The 22392-nt window shown below is 36.6% G+C and overlaps 2 protein-coding genes across 4 annotated transcripts in view; one reads left to right on the plus strand and one right to left on the minus strand.

The window, feature by feature from the left end:
* Positions 1–752: 752 nt before the first annotated feature.
* On the plus strand, positions 753–15990 carry LOC101735684 (E3 ubiquitin-protein ligase TRAIP). 3 transcript variants are annotated; one of them, XM_021353537.3, is made up of 9 exons: positions 753–999; positions 1107–1281; positions 1870–2085; positions 2780–2938; positions 5513–5614; positions 6159–6272; positions 7581–7767; positions 11579–11701; positions 13168–15990. In XM_021353537.3, exons 2-9 carry the CDS (start codon positions 1169–1171, stop codon positions 13480–13482), a joined length of 1329 nt encoding a protein of 442 aa, XP_021209212.1. In that variant the 5' UTR covers positions 753–999; positions 1107–1168; the 3' UTR covers positions 13483–15990. The 3 variants fall into 3 exon arrangements, with proteins under 3 accessions (XP_021209212.1, XP_012553076.1, XP_004923323.1); XM_012697622.4 differs by having other exon boundaries at positions 753–994; positions 1166–1281; XM_004923266.5 differs by having other exon boundaries at positions 771–994.
* Positions 15991–17633: 1643 nt separating this feature from the next.
* COMMD4 (COMM domain containing 4) overlaps positions 17634–22392 on the minus strand; it is a gene marked incomplete at its 5' end in the record, with an annotated part of 34739 nt that continues 29980 nt past the window's right edge. Inside the window, 3 exon segments of the mRNA NM_001046715.1 lie at positions 17634–17983; positions 18810–19013; positions 19821–19860. Of these exon segments, the coding sequence (NP_001040180.1) occupies positions 17769–17983; positions 18810–19013; positions 19821–19860 (459 nt within the window). The 3' untranslated portion in view covers positions 17634–17768.

Below are 22392 nucleotides of genomic sequence, written 5' to 3' on the forward strand. Positions count from 1 at the left end.
TTTTTTTTTTATTGGCTTTATAGGCAGACGGGTATACGGCCCACCTGATGGTGAGTGGTTACCGTCGCCCATGGACTTCAGCAATGCCAGGGACAGAGCCAAGCCGCTGCCCTACGCCTGTCGTAGCGCCATTCTGGAGGATTTTTGAACTGTTATTTAGTGCTGAAAGTGGGACACTTTTGCATGTTTCTCCCATATGAGACGGTTCTCCTTACCTCTACCCTCCATAGACAATATGTAGTACATCTTAATGTTCGAACGATTTTTTGAGATGATTCCGTCATCTTGTTTTACCACCGCATCATCTAACGATTCATCTAGAACTACTATGCTCATTTTTTAATCAACATCATCACTGTACGTTTTTAGCTTTGAAATTAATTCCCTTCAATATTTCCTGAATTTTTCCTTCCTCAGTATATTTCTTAAGTTTTGTTAAGTCATGACGTTCCGATTCAGAAGTTTTAAGGAGGGTTGTTAGCGGTAGGCCACCCTGCTGCCCTGTCGGTAGTGCTAGTGTTCTAGGTTGGTAGTGTTGGTGGTGCTGGTGTTCAAGAGAAATGGTAATCACTTATCATCTAGAGCTTCTTCAGTTAAATATTAAACATATTGTATATGATCCTTTTAAGCTGAAAGGTGATTTAATTTACTTTTCACCCAAAAGACTTGGGTTCGGCTTACTCATATTTGTATGATCTTAGTTACCTTTGCCTATTCAATTTGGTAAAGCAACTAAAAAATCATTGGATCATAAATAATACCTACACTTCATTGGATGTCTGAATCTGAATGATAGAATTGTAATGTTTTGGAGATTTGATTTCGTTGTAGACACTTTCAGTTAATGAAATAAAAATGACATAAATTGATAATCAATATATACCACATACCTAATTCTGAGATGATTATGCAAAAATAAACTGATATAAGGTTTCATAGTACATACATAAAATTTATTGTATTCAATTCAACATATTTTGCCTAGAATTTGCGGGTAAGGTAAAACTAAATTCCGTTTTGAGAATTGCAGGGAATTATTAGAAAAAATACGAAGAATACCTAGTATGCTTTCTGTTTGTTTTTAAATACGTAATCTCCATTTATAGAAAAAGAAACCGTCTGTAAATCAAGCCAAACGAAATTTCATGTAAGAAATTGATTGCAGAAAATGCATATCCTCTGTACTATATGCAGCGACCTAATAAATCAATCTGAAAGTATATATGTGACAAAATGCGGTCACATATTTCATCATCACTGCCTTATACAGTGGATTGAAAGGTAATAAATAGTTTTAGCTGGAATGATTTAATAACGTGAATGATCTCTTCAACCCGTGTCCACACAATGCTGAGTGTAGATCTCTTCGAATGCACCTTATTCTTTTCGGTCTCTGGCCTTTCGCATCCAGTCCCTAGCAACCACCCTGACCAGGTCATCGGTCCACCTCGTTGGCTGTCTGCCCACGTTACGACGTCTAGTACGAGGTCTCCACTCCAGTATTATTGTGCCCCATTGGTTCTCAGTGCAACGGCATATGTGGCCAGCCCGCTTCCACTTTTTCTGAGAATTACCATTCATGTCTTCATGCACGGACATGAAACGTAATACTATGCAAAATGTGAGGGAATTTCAAACAATTCACTTTTTTAATATGTATTGTTAAAATAATATTGCTTTTGATGATTGGCTCTATTTGAAGAGAATTGTAATCGGCTAATATTGTATTATTAGCTTATACTGTTTTTGTTGATTACAAGCAATAGTATCTGGTAACTTTTCTGTGTAAGTGATTAATCTAGGTACATTAAAACCAAACCATCATATTAGCTATAAAATGTTGTTTGAGCCGTTTACCTTTTTTACCAGGTCAAAATCCTGCCCGCAATGCCGCAACAAAGTCACAGAGAAATGCATGTTCCGAATGTATCCTACAATATCAAATGATGTGACAAGCGGCGAAGACTCAGCTACTTTACAGTCTAGATTGGATGACACACAATTACAGCTCAGGCAACAAAAATCTGTGTGCAGAGATAAAGAGGACAAAATATCTGATTTAATAGGGGAGCTAAAAAAGAATGAGTAAGATATCTCTGTGTTTTGAACTCTGACAACTGATAGCTTTTCCCCATACAATCAACATCGTAGTTCAATGATTGTGTGATGTTAAGTTGTTACAAGAACCATTATACCCCAAGCTAAGATATTAATCTAAATTCCTCAGTCACTGATTTACAAAACATGAATAGCAGGAATAAGCATAGGCTTGTGTTACTAGTGGTCTAAAAAATATTGTAATGATTTTAGAGTATTTTTAAAAAGGTATTAATTATTGAAAAAAATTATTTCTATTTTAGTAACTTGAAAAATTTACAATAATGTAATATGTAAAAAGAGAAGCCCGTTAGGTTTTTGCCTGCTATACTTCTGAAGGTTGTGGCTCTTCTTGGCGTTCACTCTTGTTTTTTTCACTTCCAATAAGAAGTTTAAATTACTGATAAATTAATTTGATAATTTAAACAATCCAGAAAATTGAACTTTTGTAAAAAGGAGGACAGCAGCTGTCTGGTATAGTTTTGTTGCTTATGACTATCACCTAAGATCAAAAGCACTGTGAGCTAGCTTGTTTACATTTCAGATACCTAAATAGTGTTGCAACCTTCTTACCTTAATAATATGAAGTATAAAATGAGTTATCACACACACATATTGCAACTGATGATGATGTTTTAAAAATTAAATAAATTAATTTTCAATGAAACATAATATATTCTAGAGCTCTATTAAAATCATATGAAAAGAAGTTGGTAAGCAGAGATTCTGCAATGACTGCTATGAGAGAACAAATGGAGTACCTCAAAATTCAAAACAAAGAGACAGTCAAGTTAAAAGAGGAAAATGAAACAATGAAGCAGAATTTACAATTGTTAAATGGGTAAGTTAATTTTAATATTCAAAAAAGCAATGGTCCTCATCAAAAAAGTCCATAACATTACCCAATGTAGACTATGATAAAGCTACAATTCAGTCAAGACCCCGGCTGGGATGTAGTCTCTTTAATTTTGCTGAGTTAATTAGTGATACATGTGTATTGTATTAGAATGTTTTTAAGAAAATGCTAATGTGTCAAGCACATACAAGACGAATTTAATATTGAATGCCGGTGTAGTGCCCACTCAAGTAAAAACCTATACTCTCCTAGTTGTTGATGAGTATGTTTACCTGGGGCAAATCAGCTAATCTAACTGGGATGGGCAGCATTCAAGAAGCTTAGTGAAATAGTGTTCGGAAGCTTTGTGAAATAATGTTCGGGTAGCTCTGTAAAAGAGTGTTTGGGAAGCATCATAGTGAGGAGTTGTTGTTGACAATGAGCCTTATCAAAAGCTTAAAAGTCACTGAAAGAGCAATGCAGAGGGTAATGCACATATTTTTCCTGCAACATTGAATTGGGAATTGTAGTAATCTGATGTTAAAGTGTGCAATATGCATCTCACTTTACCTATCGCTCACAATATTATTCTGGATCAGAAGTACCTGCATCCTGGTGTTTGACTGCTTGTCTGTTTGTGTACTATGAGTTCACACTCTGCTTCATTGATTGAATTGTAACTGAATAATTCTTATTGTGAATTTCAAATGATCCAGTTTCAGTAAAAGAGCTATTTTGCTGAGTGAGTTGATTCAATAATTTTTTTTTGGCAAACAATATTTCATGAAAGTTCCGATTGACTAGTGCTACACAAGTCGTAGATTTATTAACAATTTAGTTATGTCTAGATCTTAAGGTTTTTTACTTTTAATCTACTGCAACCATGATACTCTAAATCTTTGTAAAGTTTTGTAATTATGATATAAAACACTAAACCATAGTGATGATATTATGTAACTATTTGAATTTGTTTGAAAATTTCAAACATTAGTGATTCTTCCACGTCATTACGAATCCTCTCGATCCATTAACGGTGCTTTTAGGTATAATAACCGGCAAACTTCTTGAGCATTTGTTGACGTAGTGGGGGTAAGTTTGCGCATGGTACACTCACGTGCAAAAACATACTCTGCGTCATAATGCTATTAAATTATTAAAATCAACATATGTATTTATTTATATATTTATTAGAACATCAACAAAACATATAGGTTAATAATTGTAATAATTTAATCTTGGGGTAAAATAGATATTCCTTCTATTAAGTCAAAACTAGAGCTGTTGCCAGGTCTTGGTTCAGTCGAAGCGAAGCTGGTATTTGTAATTTTTTTTTCGTTATCATAATCTTGACCATCATCATCATCACTGTTTTCATCACCCGAGTCGCTATCATCGTGATGAGTCGACATAGGGCTCATCGGCGTAGTTTACAACTCGGTCGATTCGGTCTTCTTTTTTGTCTATAATTAATTATTTTTTGAAGATATTCGATTCGTAGTAATCGAATGTTACTTTTTTCATTTACCAGCTTCCGATTATTTTCTGTTCTTTTTTTCCATCTGAAGCCTAGCTCTTTCATAATTCGTCGTAAGCTTCATTCCGAGCCATTAAAATTTATATCTTCTTTAAATTTTTCGAAGCCTTTCTACGGTACGGAGTTTCGCTGCTTGTTATGTAGTTATTATGATTACATCTTTTTATTACAGATTGAACGAAACTATCCATTCCGGTAACTTTCTTCTTCCCTGATCTTTTCTTACCCGGAGTCCGAAACACGGCGAGCAAGCCAGAGCCTTTAGCTTCGTTAATAATGCACCTAACAGTATTCACGGATGTTTTAGTTGCTTCCGAAGTCTGTTTTACTTTTTCCATATCATTCTTCCCCTGTTTTATAATGAAGCAATATACGTCGTACACAATTTTTCTACCCTTTCTTTTGAATACTACACCAGTTTGTCGCGGCATAGTGTATTTTTTATAAAAAATCAACAAACACTCAACAAATAGCAATGGCAACAAAGTCAACAAGCAATTATAACAAATAACTTAACGATTAATAACGATAGACTTTTCACTGTACGCAAGCGTACTTTTGGGAGCAAGCGGAACGAGGGCGCGGAGCGGGACGCAAGGTTCGACTGATCTATCAATAACGCGCTCGATACGATTTCCCCTGCCGTCGCGCCTCACCCTCACCACCAAAGTGATCTAAAATTCGGTTCTGCGCAGTCAAGGTCATTTGCTCAAGAAGTTTGCCGATTACTATACCACAAGCACTAGTCACCGTCCTCGTCGAACCCGTCGCCCGCAATGAAAGGCTCGACGAGCGAATTAACCCACAGACACAGCCCACTGAGTTGCTCGCCGGATCTTCTCAGTGGGTCGCGTTTCCGATCCGGTAGTAGATTCTGCAAAGCACTGCTCTTGCTAGGGCTAGTGTTGGCGACACTCCGGTTTGAACCCCGTGAGCTCACCTACATGTTAGGGTGAAGCTGAAATAGCCTCTCAAGGCTCAAGGCATAGGTATAGGCTCAAGGCATAGCTAGGAAAAAAAATAGTGATTCTTTTTTTAAATTTCAGTTTAAATAACATATTAAATGCAACATGTGAAGACGTAGAGAAGATGCTCCAAGGATACACAGATGTTAAAACCGTTGCTATATTTGCTACAGCGCTTAAAAGGTATGGTCTAATATTTGATCAAGCATTATTATCTATGTTGACGACATAGCTGTGTTGACGACGACAAGCATTAGTATCAAAAAGATGTGTGGTGTCGTGGGACACCGGATAGGAACGAAGTTCCTTATTATAAAAATATAAATTTTAAGTTCTATTCGAGGTATAAAGAAAATAAAACTGGAGGTTTCGCAACAACCCACGGTCATTCGGTAACGTGCGAACTTATTGTGGTACACTTCATTCACGGTTGTTTGCATAAGAGTTAGTGTATTGCGCAAACGAACGCTCCGAGATCGTGGTCAATGAATGATAAAAAAAAATGCTATTTTTTGTACGTTATTACAAAGTTAAATCGTACACTGTGTGCATTACTAATAATAATCTTACGTTACGGACGTTTTTTCCCGGTTAGGGTACTCCTTCGCATCGTCCCATAAGGAACTTCGTTCCAAAACTGGTTGCACTTGTGTCTAGACATCATAAATGGATGTCTTTGTCTATCGCCGATGTTCGTGCTCTTAGCGACCCGTAATGTTTCCAACAGAGGTCTCTGCGAGTCGGAAGCCAAGAAGCGCGAGTCGCGCGACAAGCTCCACGCAGCCAAGCAGCAGATCGCAGCCGAGAAGCTCAACGTAAGGGACTTGCAGGCCAAGTTGCTGTGAGTATTCGCTACCTCGTGTACATGTGCACTCTGTAAATAAATAAGAAAATATAGTCTGACTAGCTGACCCGGCCGACTTCGTAGTGCCTCAATCGATAAATAAAAGACCTAAAATTTTGTATAAAATAAACTTAAAACAAACAAAAGGAATCCGTCCGACGGGGGACACATCAAAGGGAAAACAATTTTTTTTTTTTTAATTAATTCCGATCATTTTCATATTTATCCACCTTTTAAACCTTCTCTGGACTTCCACAAATAATTCAAGACCAAAATTAGCCAAAGCGGTCCAGCCGTTCTCGACTTTTAGCGAGACTAACGAACAGCAATTCATTTTAATATATATGGATTTTACATAAGTATTGTTACGCCGGTAAAGGTAACGCCGTCTATCGCCTTATAGCAGAAACGAATATCGAAGGTACTAGTAAAATCCTGACGTACAACGCCATCTATTATCAAATAGCCGAAACATATATCGAAACTACTCGACTTGTCCAGAATGTTCTCGATAAATCTAGGGATGTCGTATCGAGTATAAAAACGTTGTACGCAGTCAGTAATCGGATCTACTCGAAGTGAAGCAGAGAACGGATCACAAGCGAAGTGGAAGAAGTGAATTGAGAATTTTAAAGTGTTCATTAAGGGTTTTAAGCGTTAATACAGTGTTAATTCGTAATTTAGAATGATTATTTACCCCGAACCCTAGTGCATAACAGTATCTTACATACGTACGTTACAACTACTTGCCGCTTAAGGAACTCTTTGACAACAAGTGACTAGCACATGAAATGTGAGTAGCATGCAAATACAAGAAAATAAATGAAAAAAACAAAGCTTTGTTGCCACATTCACATGTATTACATATGTAGTATATAACATTACTTTAAATATCAAGCAGCGTGCACGAGCGCCCTGGGTAGGGTTCTAGGGTTTAAAAAAAAAATTAGTTTTTTATTTTAAGACAAATACAAGTTAAAATTACAACTTTTTTTTAAAGTAATTTTTATTATGTTTTTTTTTGAACTGTCCTTTAGATAAGAATGTTTTTGATTTATGTTCTACCCTCCCAATGTTCCATCCACATTATCGACATACATCACTGTTCTGTAAAATTCATTAGACAAAACAATTTTATACTAGCAGACAGTAGTTCTCTTACAAGTGTAATTGCATTAATTTTCAATCAAATCCTGAATAGGTATTTTTCTAAGTGTTATTTCTAGTGATATTTTTCTAAGTAATTAAACCACATATTTGGAGTGAATTTGGTAAACAATCTGGAATTTTCATGTGTATTTGCAGCCATGCAGAAGATAAACTGACGGACATGGAAAGGAAATATCAAGCACTGGCCAAAAGGAAAGCCGGAGATATGACCGAGAAATGTATTGATGACAAGCCGGCTCACGCGGAGGCGCACTCTCTCAAGCACATGCGGCCGAGCTTGGAGAACGTTGAATCTTTAAATACCACTAATAATACCAGCATTGTAAGTCACTTCATTTTAATACGCTTTTATTAGCTTCAGACGTATGTATGTATGTATGTAATGGAATCTTTGAACATTATTTTGACCCCCTTCAAAATGCCGGATTAACACGAAATTTGTATACTTGTTAAGGAACGATGACAATCCAAGAATAAAAAAAAATTTTAAAAAATTTAAATTCAACTGAAAAATGAAAAATAAATAATAGTTTAAAAAAACTATTATAACAAATACGCTTTTATAGAAAATCCAACAAAAAAATAGAAAATAAAATTGAATTAAAAAGTGTTTTTTTAATTTTTTATTGCTTAGATGGGTGAACGAGCTCACAGCCCACCTGGTGTTAAGTGGTTACTGGAGGCCATAGACATCCACAACGTAGATGCGCCACCCACCTTGAGATATAAGTTCTAAGGTCTCAAGTATAGTTACAACGGCTGCCCCACCCTACAAACCGAAAAGCATTACTGCTTCACGGCAGAAATAGGCGGGGTGGTGGTACCTACTAGGAGTGGGTAATATCGGTTTTGCCGCGTATCGAATCGTATCTATATATCGAGGATCAATATCAGATATTGAATCTATATATTTTCTGAATCTATATATTGATGGATGCTAGTAGATTTTCTCGATTCATGATATTTGAGATTTGAAACGATACGCTGATATAATATCGTAGTAGATATAGATTTAAGTCAACGTTATACGGTTGGTTTTCTGATATCAATTTATAATATGATTTTAAAGTAATAAAAAGAACATGAAAATAAAAATATCAAAAAAACTTTCCTTCATGCTTTTATCAGGCTTAGGACTGGCTACATTATTTTCAGTTTTTAGTATTTTGTATCTTAATTTAAAATTACAAAATATACCAAAAGAGTGTAGATTTCAAAAGTTTAATACAAACACAAGAAATAAACTCAATTATTTGGATTCAACTAAAAATAGAAAAATGTGTACTTTAAAAATCAAACACAAAAAACTTTTAAGTATTTATAAACACTTGTCCAAAAATTGTAGTTCAAGGTCAAAGCGCGTGAAATTAAATTCAACGATGCAAATAGGCTATACTGCATTCAAGTTAGGGTCGAAAATTGAAACTTCTTTCCTAAATTGTATCCTGCTGATACGCTAAGAATAATCTACAGACATATGGACTTAAATATAAGGTTTACAATTGTATGGATAATGCCTGTTTCTGTTTCATTCATCACATGATATCCCTATCGTGCGCTCACTCACTCTGGCCGATTCGATACGAACCAAACGAATATTGCTGATATTCACGAATCGGTACGATATGCCGATGCGCATCACATCGAGCAATATCGTGTATCGGCTGATATCGTTATATAGATTTCGATTCACGAATCGGTACGATATGCCGATGCGCATCACATCGAGCAATATCGTGTATCGGCTGATATCCTTATATAGATTTCGATTCACGAATCGGTACGATATGCCGATGCGCATCACATCGAGCAATATCGTGTATCGGCTGATATCGTTATATAGATTTCGATTCACGAATCGGTACGATATGCCGATGCGCATCACATCGAGCAATATCGTGTATCGGCTGATATCGTTATATAGATTTCGATTCACGAATCGGTACGATATGCCGATGCGCTTTTTTTTTTTTTTTTTTTTTTTTCCTACCTATGCTGATAGCCTTGAGAGGCTATTTCAGCTTCACCCTAACGTTAGTAGGTGAGCTCGCGGGGCTCAACCGGAGAGTTGCTAACACTGACCCTAGCAAGAGCAGTGCTTCGCAGAATCTACCACCGGATCGGAAACGCGACCCACTGAGAAGATCCGGCGAGAAACTCAGTGGGCTGTGTCTATGGGTTAGTTCGCTCGTCGAGCCCTTCGTCGCAAGCGACGGGTTCGACGAGGACGGTGACCGGTGCTTGTGGTGCCTAAAAGCACCGTTAATGGATCAGGAGGATCCGTAATGACGTGCTTTGGGCGACGTCGACGGTTTACCATTCGGTCTACTGGGTCGGGTATGTAATTTCCAGCGGCTACGATGAGAGGGTTCTCATGTCGTGCCGCCTTCTCAAAATGGCGCAGCGATGCCGACTGTAGATACTTACTAAAAGAGTCGAGCTCCAGGTCGTCGTGGAGATCCACATTCCTAAGGAACCAAGGCGCTCCGACGGCTATCCTGCAGAATCGTGATTGATGCCGATGCGCATCACATCGAGCAATATCGTGTATCGGCTGATATCGTTATATAGATTTCGATTCACGAATCGGTACGATATGCCGATGCGCATCACATCGAGCAATATCGTGTATCGGCTGATATCGTTATATAGATTTCGATTCACGAATCGGTACGATATGCCGATGCGCATCACATCGAGCAATATCGTGTATCGGCTGATATCGTTATATAGATTTCGATTCACGAATCGGTACGATATGCCGATGCGCATCACATCGAGCAATATCGTGTATCGGCCGATATCGATATATAGATTTCGTGCGGGGCGATATCGGATTCAACGAGATTGCTGCGATATATAGATATTGAATCTAGATACGATTTATATCGCCCACTCCTAGTACCTACCCGCGTGGACTCTCAAGAGATCCTACCACCAGTAAAAAGCGCGTAACCCTTCAACTCTTAAAATATTTATAACTACAGATACCATGCACCCCACGCTTTTTTTACACTCTTTTAATAAATAAATATTTTTTTCTTACACTATTTTGAATTCAAATTTATTTTCTTTTTTTTAGTTGGATTTTCTATAAAAGCGTATTTTGTTAGGTTTTTTAAACTATTATTTATTTTTTTAACATTTTTTCTTTGTTCAAATTCTCATCTCTGACAGGACTTAAAGGTAGAAGTGTCAAATTGTATTTTATTATCAAATTCACACGACTGAATGAGCATACGGCCCACCAGGTGTTAAGTAACAATGTATACTAACATATTGCGATTGCATGCAGCAGAGATGCGAATGTTGCGATGGATGTGTGGAGTAACGAAAATGGATAGAATACGGAATGAATACGTTAGAGGAAGTCTGAAAGTGGCACAAGTCACAGAGAAGCTGAGAAGTGCGCGTTTGGGATAGTATAGACATGTGATGAGACGAATTGAAAATGAGGTTGGTAAGAGAGTGTTAACTATGAATGTGGAAGGATGTAGAGGAAGAGGTAGACCTAAGAAGAAATTAATGGATTGCGTGAAAGACGATATGGGTAAGAAGGGAGTGAGCAAAGAAATGGTATATGATAGAAGAGTATGGAAGGAGAAAACATGTTGCATGAAAACAGGTGACTGGGAGAACAGGATAATGATGTATATTAACATATTGGTACAAATTAATAAAGACTAGGGGACCCGCAGTAGCCGAAATTCGACTATAATCAATTGAAATTGTAAGTTTGTACACTATTATGATTGTATTTTATACTTCTATAATCACAAATTTCGCCAAGGCTACACTATAAAAAATATTAACAAAGGACAAACAATATTTAATCTATTCTCAATTTGACAACAGACGTCAAGAACAAAAGTTTGACAATAAATAGTATGCATGCGTGTGTGCGTCAAATAAATGGTATGTAGTGTGTGTAATGTTTTCTTTATTGATATAATGTATCTTTTATGCATTATTTAAAAAAAATATTAGCACAGTGCACTTCTTCTCTATATTCTGTATAAGTGTGGAAAATTTCATACTCCTCCGTCCACGCAATTTTCGTAAAAAGGGATACAAAGTTTTTGCTTCACATATTAATATATAGATATATGTTTCACAAAATCTGACACTTACAGAGGACGTTAGTGGACCGTATAGAAAATGCAGATTCGCCGTATCTAAGTCTGAAACAAAGCAATCTGGCTCTAACTGCGTTGCAGAGGGCGCCGAAACATGCCCTATCCCTAGACAGGATCAAGGTAAACCATTATTGTTAACTGTTCTTGGGTTTCATAAACATTAAACATTTCACTCTTGCTCAAATTACTAAACCGTGTGCTTAGTGCGAGTTTTTTTACGTTCTCGATAGCGTAAAACTCACAGCCCACCTGGTGTTAGGTGTTTACTGGAGCCCATAGACATCTACAACGTAAATGCGTCACCCACCTTGAGATATAAGTTCTAAGGTCTCAAGTACAGTTACAACGGCTGGCCCACCCTTTAAACCGAAACGCATTACTGCTTCACGACAGGAATAGACAGGGCGGTGGTACCTACCCGCGCGGACTCACAAGAGGTCCTACTACCAGTATGGATCATTGTATGAAGTGGGATCGTTTGCGTACGTTTGCCGTTAGGGGCGCTGCTCCAACTGCATACAAAATTGCGTTAACTTTTACGCTAGCGAGAACGTTAAGAAACTCGCACTAAGCACTCAGATCAAGCTGTTGGTTAAATCTCTCGTCCTAACTTTTCTGTGGATTTCATTTTCTTTATGAATGATTAACGGTATCCGTAATGAGTGCACTTGTGTGGTATTTGTCATCGGAACTATGGGACTGGAAAGAATACTAGCTTAGGATTATAGAATTGGAAACATTATTATACTTAATGTTTATTTGAGAAATTAAAATATCTCACTATCTAAATTGTAATTACCTATTATTGAAACTAGAACATCTTAAGACGTTAACTAACTCACGATTTTTTTTCTATTCATAATGAGAATGGTAAACTTGCCAATCTGTTTATATAAATCGATACCAATAGACCAGATTAGAAATTCTAAGGAGATGGTAATAACCTGTCTTGAGTGCACTTTGAAGTCGTCGTGATCTAAAGGATAAGACGTCCGATATATACGTATGTAGCGATGCACCGGTGTTCGAATCCCGCAGGCGGGTACCAATTTTTCTAATGAATTACGTACTTAACATATGTTCACGATTGACTTCCACGGTGAAGGAATAACGTCGTGTAATAGAAATCAAACCCGCAAAATTATAATTTGCGTTATTACTGGTGGTAGGACTTCTTGTCCGCACGGGTAGGTACCACCACCGCGCCTATTTCTGTCGTGAAGCAGTACTACATTTCGGTTTGAAGGGTGGGGTAGCCGTTGTGACTATACTGAGACCTTAGAACTTATATCTTAAGGTGGGTGGCGGCATTTACATTGTAGATGTCCATGGGCTCCAGTAACCACTTAACACCAGGTGGGCTGTGAGCTCGTCCTATCTAAGCAATAAAAAAAACTAGATTATTTGAATTACATTCCTAATCGCATATCAGAAAGTTTATCTATAAAAAGGGTGGTGTCACTTAATTTCATTGAAATATAATCAATTTTAGTGAGTGAAAATATACCTACTGGTCACAGCTGGTGGTGTCCAATAAAATTCATTAAAACTGAATGTTTATTAAATATTATTTATTGTATTCACAGCCATCGGAGTTAGCTATAATAAACTCAGCCAGAAGCACTGTCTCGAAGAAGCCATTAGACAATAAATCATTAAGCATATTTGCCAAAAAAGAGCCAGTAACGTTAGATCCAGATGTCGAGATGGAGTCCTCACAGAACAATATCTGCTATGATGGACTCGGAGGGCATTCTAAATTGGAAATATTTCCAGTTCCCAGTAATAGACCTCTGAAGAGCTGTGTGCCCAAAGTCACTCCCAGGCACCGATTAAAAAGACCAGCATCTTCGGGAAGTCAGGATATCGGCAAGATGATTGAGAAGTTAATGGACAAGTGAATACGTGTACTATAGTCAGTAGGTTGCATTATATCTTTGGTGTTGATGTCATTGTGCTATTTGATGATTAGTGTTAGAAGTTTTATTGCGCATTCACTCAAAAAGACAAAAATAGTCCAACCTAAATAGCTCAATGTTCAAGTTGGATTAATAAATTCTATTAATAAGTTGGTTTTAAGTTTAGAAGCGTTTACGCTGAGGCGTGGGAGGACAGGCGCACAATCAGACCGCATGCTATTGGTGATGTAAGTCAACAATATCACAGAGGTATTTTTCTCTTCGTTTTTTTTTTTTATTATGTTTAAAAACCACACCCTGTACACTGGGTGTGAGGGGCATTCTCGAAGGAAAGGATAATAAAGTGAACAGTAATGTGAGCGTAGAACAATCCCAGTACTTAATGATGTGGAGTCCGGGGTCGGGGGACTAGGGGAGCGCCGGCCGCCGCCCCGCGGAGTCTCCACTCGCGTGCTCGGATGGCGATAGACCCATTCACTCATGTAAGCCGACTTTATGTAATCTAACTTTATGTAATCTAACTTTATGTAAACTACACAATTTTTGCTGTTTAAAAATTGTCTAGGGTTGTTTACGTGTTGTGTTTTAGTATAGATTTTAATGTTTATAAATATATAGAATTAATAATGTATGTATTTGTTAATTTTTGGAAGTCTTTCATCGCATGACCGTATAATAAATGTAGGAATTTCAAAGCGTTCATACATTATTGATTATTCGTTCATCGTCATGTTTTTAATTATTTAAGATGATTCCGTTGATGTTGGATAATTTTACTTTAGTATTGAAGAGCTCATAGCCACTGTCCCGAAGCAGTCCAAGTTGCATGCCACTAATACAGTACACTTGAGACTCGGACCTCATGTCTCAATGCGATGGCGGTGCACACGTTACGATGGACTTGCCACTAGGAGCTCGTTTGTAATTACTTAATAAATAATAATAATTAAGAATACTTACTAAATCAAGACAATTCCAGAGCTTTAAGTCGTAATTTTTTAAGTGATTATGTTTTTAGAATGTTGTTTTTTATATACTAATAAAATTATTCTATAACTATTAATGATTAGTAAAAAAATTTAAATATAATCAGAACAGTTTAATACAGGTTGAAAAAAAAAACAAAAAAAAAAACTGTTGTTATTCTCAAATGTTTTAAATGCGCACTTATCTGTACATAAGTTCAGAGAGCTAGAATATGAAATTTACGGATCTTACAATATTCGTTCAATGCAAAAAGATTGGTTCTGTAAGAGTACGGGCACCGAACGATAGATGGCGCGCGGGTAGCGGTGTGTATGTAGCGACAGTACCTACCTTCTTGTTACTCGACAATAGAAAAGATAAAATCTCTGTAAATAGGTTGTTAAGTGTTCAAAGTTCCTACGATATCTTACAGTGCTTACATTTCCATAATATTTTTCTAAATCGGAACCATAACGTCGAAAATCAGCTTAATGACTAAGTTCATAAGGACTAAGTTTCGTTCGAATTTAGCTCGTACAACCGACCTTGTGGCTCTGATTATTGTATTGATTGACATTTCCTTCAACTCTTCTCATTGCAAAAATCAGACTGTTAATTTACAATGTATAACCAACTGTGATAGAGGTATTTTACTTTACAGGAGAAATGCATAATTTTGACAGACGTTGAAAAGTACATACTTATGCCAATGGACATTGACCTCTAGTCTTGCTTTGAAAAATCATTTATAGGAATGAGCTAGCTGATTAAATAATGCCAATATTCAAGAAAGCCCTTCTTTAATTACCAATATTTTTATCTTTATAATATTATCTTTTTACAATAATTAATTGGCTAAGTAAGATACGAGCCATTTAAATGATGATGTTAAAATAAAATTAGATAAAAATTTACTTAGAGCGGAACGAAATAAGTTTATTTATCTGAAATTGAATATGGCATGAACTAGAATGAAATATTTCCATAGTAAATTGGTGGGAATTTAGTGAGATTTCAAGACTGGAAAAACCTTAGAAGCTACCATCAACACACTTAAAATCGTTTGCCAAATTTGTTGAAATCATTTAAAATCAGTAGCATTTCCATAACTAAAATTCTGGAAAATTAAAAAAACAATATGTATTGATTATCTTGTACTTGATATATTATGTGTAATATAATATAGGAGACTGATTTTTCTTAGGTTCTTGATCTTATATTTTGATTTATGCTTATTATTAATTTTGAAATGTAAATTGAATAGGTTGCTAGAAATTGGTCTTCTAAAGATTATGCAAATGCTTGAAGCAGAAATTCTCATAATAGTTTGCTTGTCGGTGATATGTTTAACAATAATGTTTTATCCATACCTATGTATGTATTTAATAGTATTAAATTGAAGTTTAAATTTCTGTTTCTGAAAATACAAAATAATCGTATATATAAAATATTTAAGTATAGAGTATTTATAGTTAAATGTATTAATGCTTTAAATGTTGTACAATAAAAATGTATTGATTGAAATGTGGTTTTATTAATTTTTATATCATTCTACTGCTCTTCTGCTTTTTTAAGTACCTATAGCAATTTCTTTCGTGGGATTTCATTGTTGAATGTGTGGACTTTATAAAAAGCTTCAAAGGTAATACATTATTATGTTTCAAGAAAAATGATAAAGATCGAAATAGATTAAGTAGATTTATTTGAAACTGACCGATTTACTGTGTAATATACTGGTATACGACAATTGGAAGATCTTCTACCGAGCGACATAAACCTATCGAATATTACACTTCAATGCAAAAAAAGACTGCACTGTGTGAGCAAACATATGTAAATAGTGCACTTATCTATAACTATACAGTTAAATGACAGGGTTTGTTGTTTTAGTTTATTAGCTTTCTTGTTCTTTAGGTTTTTACTTTTTTTTTTTTCCTCCTAAGCTGGTAGCCTGGAGCGGCTATTCCAGCGTAACCGTAACTATTAGGTGAGCTCACGGGGCTCAAACCTGACGACGATGCTAACACGAACCCTAGCAAGAGTCGTGCTTCGCAGAATCTACCACCGGATCGGAAACGCGACCCACTGAGAAGATCCGGCGAGAAACTCAGTGGGCTGTGTCTGAGAGTTAATTTACTCGTCGAGCCCTTCGTCGCAAGCGACGGGTTCGACGAGGACGGTGACCGGTGCTTGAAGTACCTAGAAGCACCGTTAGTGGATCGGGGGGAAGGTTTTTACATAATTTCAGCTTAGTATCCGTTTAGTAGATGTATGGTGCCCATGAAAGTACATAAGCGTGTGAATATGTAACAAAGTGGTCGGATGTAGCTTAAGTAGAAGGCTACATCTTTTTATCTCGACTAAGATTCGGAGAATCTCTATGGATTTATTTATCGTCTCATCGGGACACTCTCCAGGTCATCTCAAGAACAAAAAGTAATGGTTCCCGCAACATTCTTTTCGTTTCAATTATTAAACAAAATTTACGGCTTTGACTTTCGATACAGCGATACCGATAAAACGCCATACTCTGGGCAATGTTTCCTTTGCCCTTTTAATTGACGAATCAAAGAAATAAAAGCAGACTTTTGGCGGGAATGCGATGAACGATTTTATTTTGAGAATTTATTGTTTCTTCTATACTTTATTATTATTAGACTTTGTTTAGTTACGATTAATGAAATTGATATCAATCTACGGGATTTGAACACCCGCGTAGTCGCGTCGCTTGTTGCGATTATAGCAGGCATCTTATACTTTAAGCCACGATGGCTCCTAAACTTATAACTGCGGGAAGAATAATCACCCTTAGAGTAGGTAATGAAGTTAGTAGATACAGCATCCCTGATGGCACATTAACGTTGAAAATAATAGGCGGTGTCGGTCTGATATAATTGAACGGTAGGTTCTACTCGTAATGCAATGCTTTTTTTGGTGTTTTGGTTTGATTTTTATTACACGATGTTATTCCTTCACCGTGGAAGTCAATCGTGAACATTTGTTAAGTATTTATTACGCAAATACGTACGTACGGAAAAATTGGTACCTGCCGGCGGGATTCGAACACCGACGCATCGCTACATACGAATGCACCGGACGTCTTATCCTTTAGGCCACAAAGACATCAATGTTCCAAGAATGTTTAACAAATGTATATACCACGCGTAAACAAAAAAATGCATTTTTTTATAAATAAAACCAATAACTTAAATACTTATAATGTATAAATACAATATAGCATGTGATTTACATAAGAAAGCAATTGCTCTAATAAAACGTGGGTAGTTGTGCTCTTTAAAAATTTATGATTTATTTCCAGTTTCGTTTCCAATTTCCTCCATTTTCTTGTACGCCTTCTTCAGTTCCTCAAGCATAACTTTAGCTTGAATCTTGTCTATAAGAAGCTCCTTCCGATTTTGTTCGGCTATAAACACGTTATCTGTGTGTATTGTAAGTTTATATGTGTCCACTGAACCTTTGGGACCTTCTGCTATTGAAATATCTGTCACTTTGTTCACTGAAAAAAAAAAAAAAAACAAGAATACACACATGTTACGAATTTCGTTACAATAATACCCGGCAATAAATGTTGCACATCGTCATTTGGAAAGAGGCAATCGGCTAATTTCGGTTTCGGTAGAGGGTTAACTCTATCGGACACTATGTGACGTTTGGTTGCCATTCAGGTGTTGTACCTAGTATGCGGTCCTAATAGAGACCGGACTTTTGCCACAAAGGTATACAGTATTTCATTCAATATGGTGTATATATTTCCACTCGGGGTGGAAGAATAAGCGCACTGGACTTCTCTATTAAATTACTATATGGAAATAAACCACTGCAGAAAGCTTTTCATTGTGCTCCGACTGTTGTGAGCTGTAACACTTCTTACTGAACTTTTTTTTTCCTACCTAAGCTGAGAGCCTTGAGAGGCCATTTTAGCGTAGCCTTAACTAGTAGGTGAGCTCACGGGGCTCAAACCGGAGTGATGCTAACACTGGCCCTAGCAAGAGCAGTGCTTCGCAGAATCTACCACCGTATCGGAAACGCGACCCACTGAGAAGATCTGGTGAGAAACTCAGTGGGCTATGTCCATGGGTTAATTCGCTCGTCGAGTCCTTCGTTGCAAGCGACGGGTTCGACGAGGACGGTGACCGGTGCTTGTGGTACCTAAAAGCACCGTTAATGGATCGGGAGGATCCGTAATGACGTGTTTTGGGCGACGTCGACTGTTTACCATTCGGTCTACAGGATCGGGTATGTAGTTTCCAGCGGCCACGACAAGAGGGTTCTCATGTCGTGCCGCCTTATCAAAGTGGCTACTGAACATAGTCCATGCATACCCATAAAGCCGTTATTCTTGACATTTTCTTTATAATCTTGTGCTCCCTCGTCGACTACGTCCGCTAGGGCAGTTGCGTGGGCGCGAGGCACTCCCAGCACCAGTAGATCTCGCGTGAGCTGAGCGCCCCCGCAAGAACAAGACCACGCCTGTTTTAGTACCCAGCGGATGACTGCCGCAGCCCTGGCGCATTCGTCGCGTGACGCTGTTGATTTGTATAAATACAAACTGTACTATCGTCGTGGCCTAACGGATAAGACGTCCGGTGCATTCGTGTTGAGCAATGCACCGGTGTTCGAATCTCAGGCGGGTACCTATTTTTCTAATGAAATACGTACCTACTCAACAAATGTTCACGATTGACTTCCACGGTGAAGGAATAGCATCGTGCAATAAAAATGAAACCCGAAAAATTATTATTTGCGTAATTACTGGTGGTAGGACCTCTTGTGAGTCCGCACGGGTAGGTACCACCGCCCTGCCTATTTCTGCCGTGAAGCAGTAGCGCGTTTTGGTTTGAAGGGTGGGGCAGCCGTTGTAACTATACTGAAACCTTAGAACTTATATCTCAAGGTGGGTGGCGCATTTAAGTTTAGATGTCTATAGGTTCCAGTAACCATTTAACACCTGAGCTGTGAGCGCGTCCACACATCTAAGAATTAAAAAAATAATTGAGGCAACTCTCGCCTCACCTACCTTGCGTTGGTTGTACTATGGCAGAAACCGTCTTTGATGTGCCAACAACTGTATCACGGTGTATGATTTGGGAACGCATAAAGGACAATAAACAAACAAAAATCGATTTTTATTTATATGGATAGATTATCCGAAAGTCGCAGTTCTATCTAAAATAAAGACATGTTGAGTCGAATTTAGGAATTATCTAATTTTTTAGCAACTATCATTAAATCAAATCGCGTCACATTTTCTAAGTCCAACGAACACTGTTCATTTTTTATTACATAGGTAGATGAACAGATTTCTTTTGATTTAATTTGATTGAAATACTTACAATAATTAGTATCTTTCAAGACTTCCATGATGCTGTCATCCTAGAACAAACAATTTAATTTGAACTAGTGAAACCGCAGTAGTCGAAGTTCGACTATAATTAATTGAAATTATAAGTTTGAGCATTATTATGGTGCAATTCTCAAAAACTAACTTCTATAGTCACCGATTTCGCCAAGACTACACTATAGACAAATAATATTAAAGATAAAAAATATTAATCTATTCCATAGACCTATATAGTAGGGACACGACATATTGTTCTATACGTACAATTGCTTATATAAATAGCACCCATTTTGGAGGCACATACATAAACATATATCTATCTCGTTCTTACTCAGCACTTTAACTCGCAGGAAAACAATATAACAGTATTTCAGTGCGTACATAAAATGAAACATGAATATACGTAAATATCTCCGTCTCCGTCTAATGAGGCCGAAAATCCGCCATGTTTAGCGCGCCAAATGTCATTGTCACGTCAGTTCGGCCGTCTGTTTTGGGTTGTACATTATTTATTGACTTTGATATCGATTTAATATGATTGATTATATAAAATTTCATAATTTATCATGCTTAAAACATACAAAACTAATAATTAAAACGTATTTTATAGGATCTCAAGAAAGTCGATGCCCTAAAACTATTATCTATATGTATTTAAATTCACTAAGGAGCCCTCATCCGAAAAATCCATTTTTCGGTCGGAATCTATTGATCATGACACTAATCATAAATACCACTTTAAAATATATCATCAAAACATATTTATACATTCTGTTTAGATATTTCGGGAAAAAGGCTACCGACAAAATCTCTTCGGAACCATTTAAATAAAATAGTTTTATTCCGCAGTGAGTAAAACACTATTGTAAATTTGTTAAATATTTAATAATTAAGTGATTTTAGAGAGGAAGTCACAAGGAATGACGTTTGTAATTAATGAATAAATGTTCTGTAGGTGTTTTTTTTTTCACGCGGTCCCTTGATAAGTTTAAAATTTGAATCACTCTCAAGCGAAAGTGATTCAAATGGTGCGGCGCACCCTACTTGGGGTGCGCTGCGGTAGTATGTTACGGACTTTAGAGTCAGCAAAACAATTAAAATAGATTGTAATAGTCTAAGAAAAACACGTACTCAAAATACGATAACATTTAGCATGCTAGAAATGGGCTGATGGCTTTGAACTACGCCATATCTTTATGTTTTGCGACAAACGACAACTTTATAAAATCAGTGTAGCAACTTTTAAAAATCATCATATCGTTTACTTGGCAAATTCGAAGGACGAACTTGTCTTAGATTTCACCCATCTAAATCATATCATATTTGCACATAACAATATACCTACTTACTTCCCATTAAAGTATAAATTCTACAAATAAATAATACTCAACAATATTTAAAATAAAATGAGCCAAGAACGTTTATCGATAAAACCTGATAACATTGAAATCTTTTGTACAGCACTAAAGCCGCCATGTTTTGTGGCCAGATGACGTCACAGTGGCACGAAATTTTGGTTGACGTTTCATTTCCATAGGTTTCCTACTTCATTGCGTCAGTTCGGCCGTCTGTTTTGGGTTGTACATTATTTATTGACTATGATATCGATTTAATATAATTGATTATATAAAATTTCATAATTTATCATGCTTAAAACATACAAAAATAATAATTAAAACGTATTTTATAGTCTCTCAAGAAAGTCGATGTCCTAAAACTATTATCTATATGTATTTAAATTCATTATGGAGCCCTCATCCGAAAAATCCATTTTTCGGTCGGAATCTATTGATCATGACACTAATCATAAATACCACTTTAAAATATGTCATCAAAACATATTTAGACATTCTGTTTAGATATTTCGGGAAAAAGGCTACCGACAAAATCTCTTCGGAACTATTTAAATAAAATAGTTTTATTCCGCAGTGAGTAAAACACTATTGTAAATTTGTTAAATATTTAATAATTAAGTGATTTTAGAGAGGAAGTCACAAGGAATGACGTTTGTAATTAATGAATAAATGTTCTGTAGGTGTTTTTTTTTTCACGCGGTCCCTTGATAAGTTTAAAATTTGAATCACTCTCAAGCGAAAGTGATTCAAATGGTGCGGCGCACCCTACTTGGGGTGCGCTGCGGTAGTATGTTACGGACTTTAGAGTCAGCAAAACAATTAAAATAGATTGTAATAGTCTAAGAAAAACACGTACTCAAAATACGATAACATTTAGCATGCTAGAAATGGGCTGATGGCTTTGAACTACGCCATATCTTTATGTTTTGCGACAAACGACAACTTTATAAAATCAGTGTAGCAACTTTTAAAAATCATCATATCGTTTACTTGGCAAATTCGAAGGACGAACTTGTCTTAGATTTCACCCATCTAAATCATATCATATTTGCACATAACAATATACCTACTTACTTCCCATTAAAGTATAAATTCTACAAATAAATAATACTCAACAATATTTAAAATAAAATGAGCCAAGAACGTTTATCGATAAAACCTGATAACATTGAAATCTTTTGTACAGCACTAAAGCCGCCATGTTTTGTG

Source organism: Bombyx mori, chromosome 7, assembly GCF_030269925.1.
Source record: "Bombyx mori chromosome 7, ASM3026992v2".
Lineage (NCBI taxonomy): Eukaryota > Metazoa > Arthropoda > Insecta > Lepidoptera > Bombycidae > Bombyx > Bombyx mori.

Excerpts from the sequence above, each read along its gene's own strand:
- LOC101735684 (XM_021353537.3), top strand. The coding sequence starts at position 1,169 with ATGCATATCCTCTGTACTATATGCAGCGACCTAATAAATCAATCTGAA. Across the intron at positions 5,615-6,158 it reads TTTGCTACAGCGCTTAAAAG|AGGTCTCTGCGAGTCGGAAG; the intron begins GTATGGTCTAAT and ends TGTTTCCAACAG. Across the intron at positions 11,702-13,167 it reads TATCCCTAGACAGGATCAAG|CCATCGGAGTTAGCTATAAT; the intron begins GTAAACCATTAT and ends TTGTATTCACAG.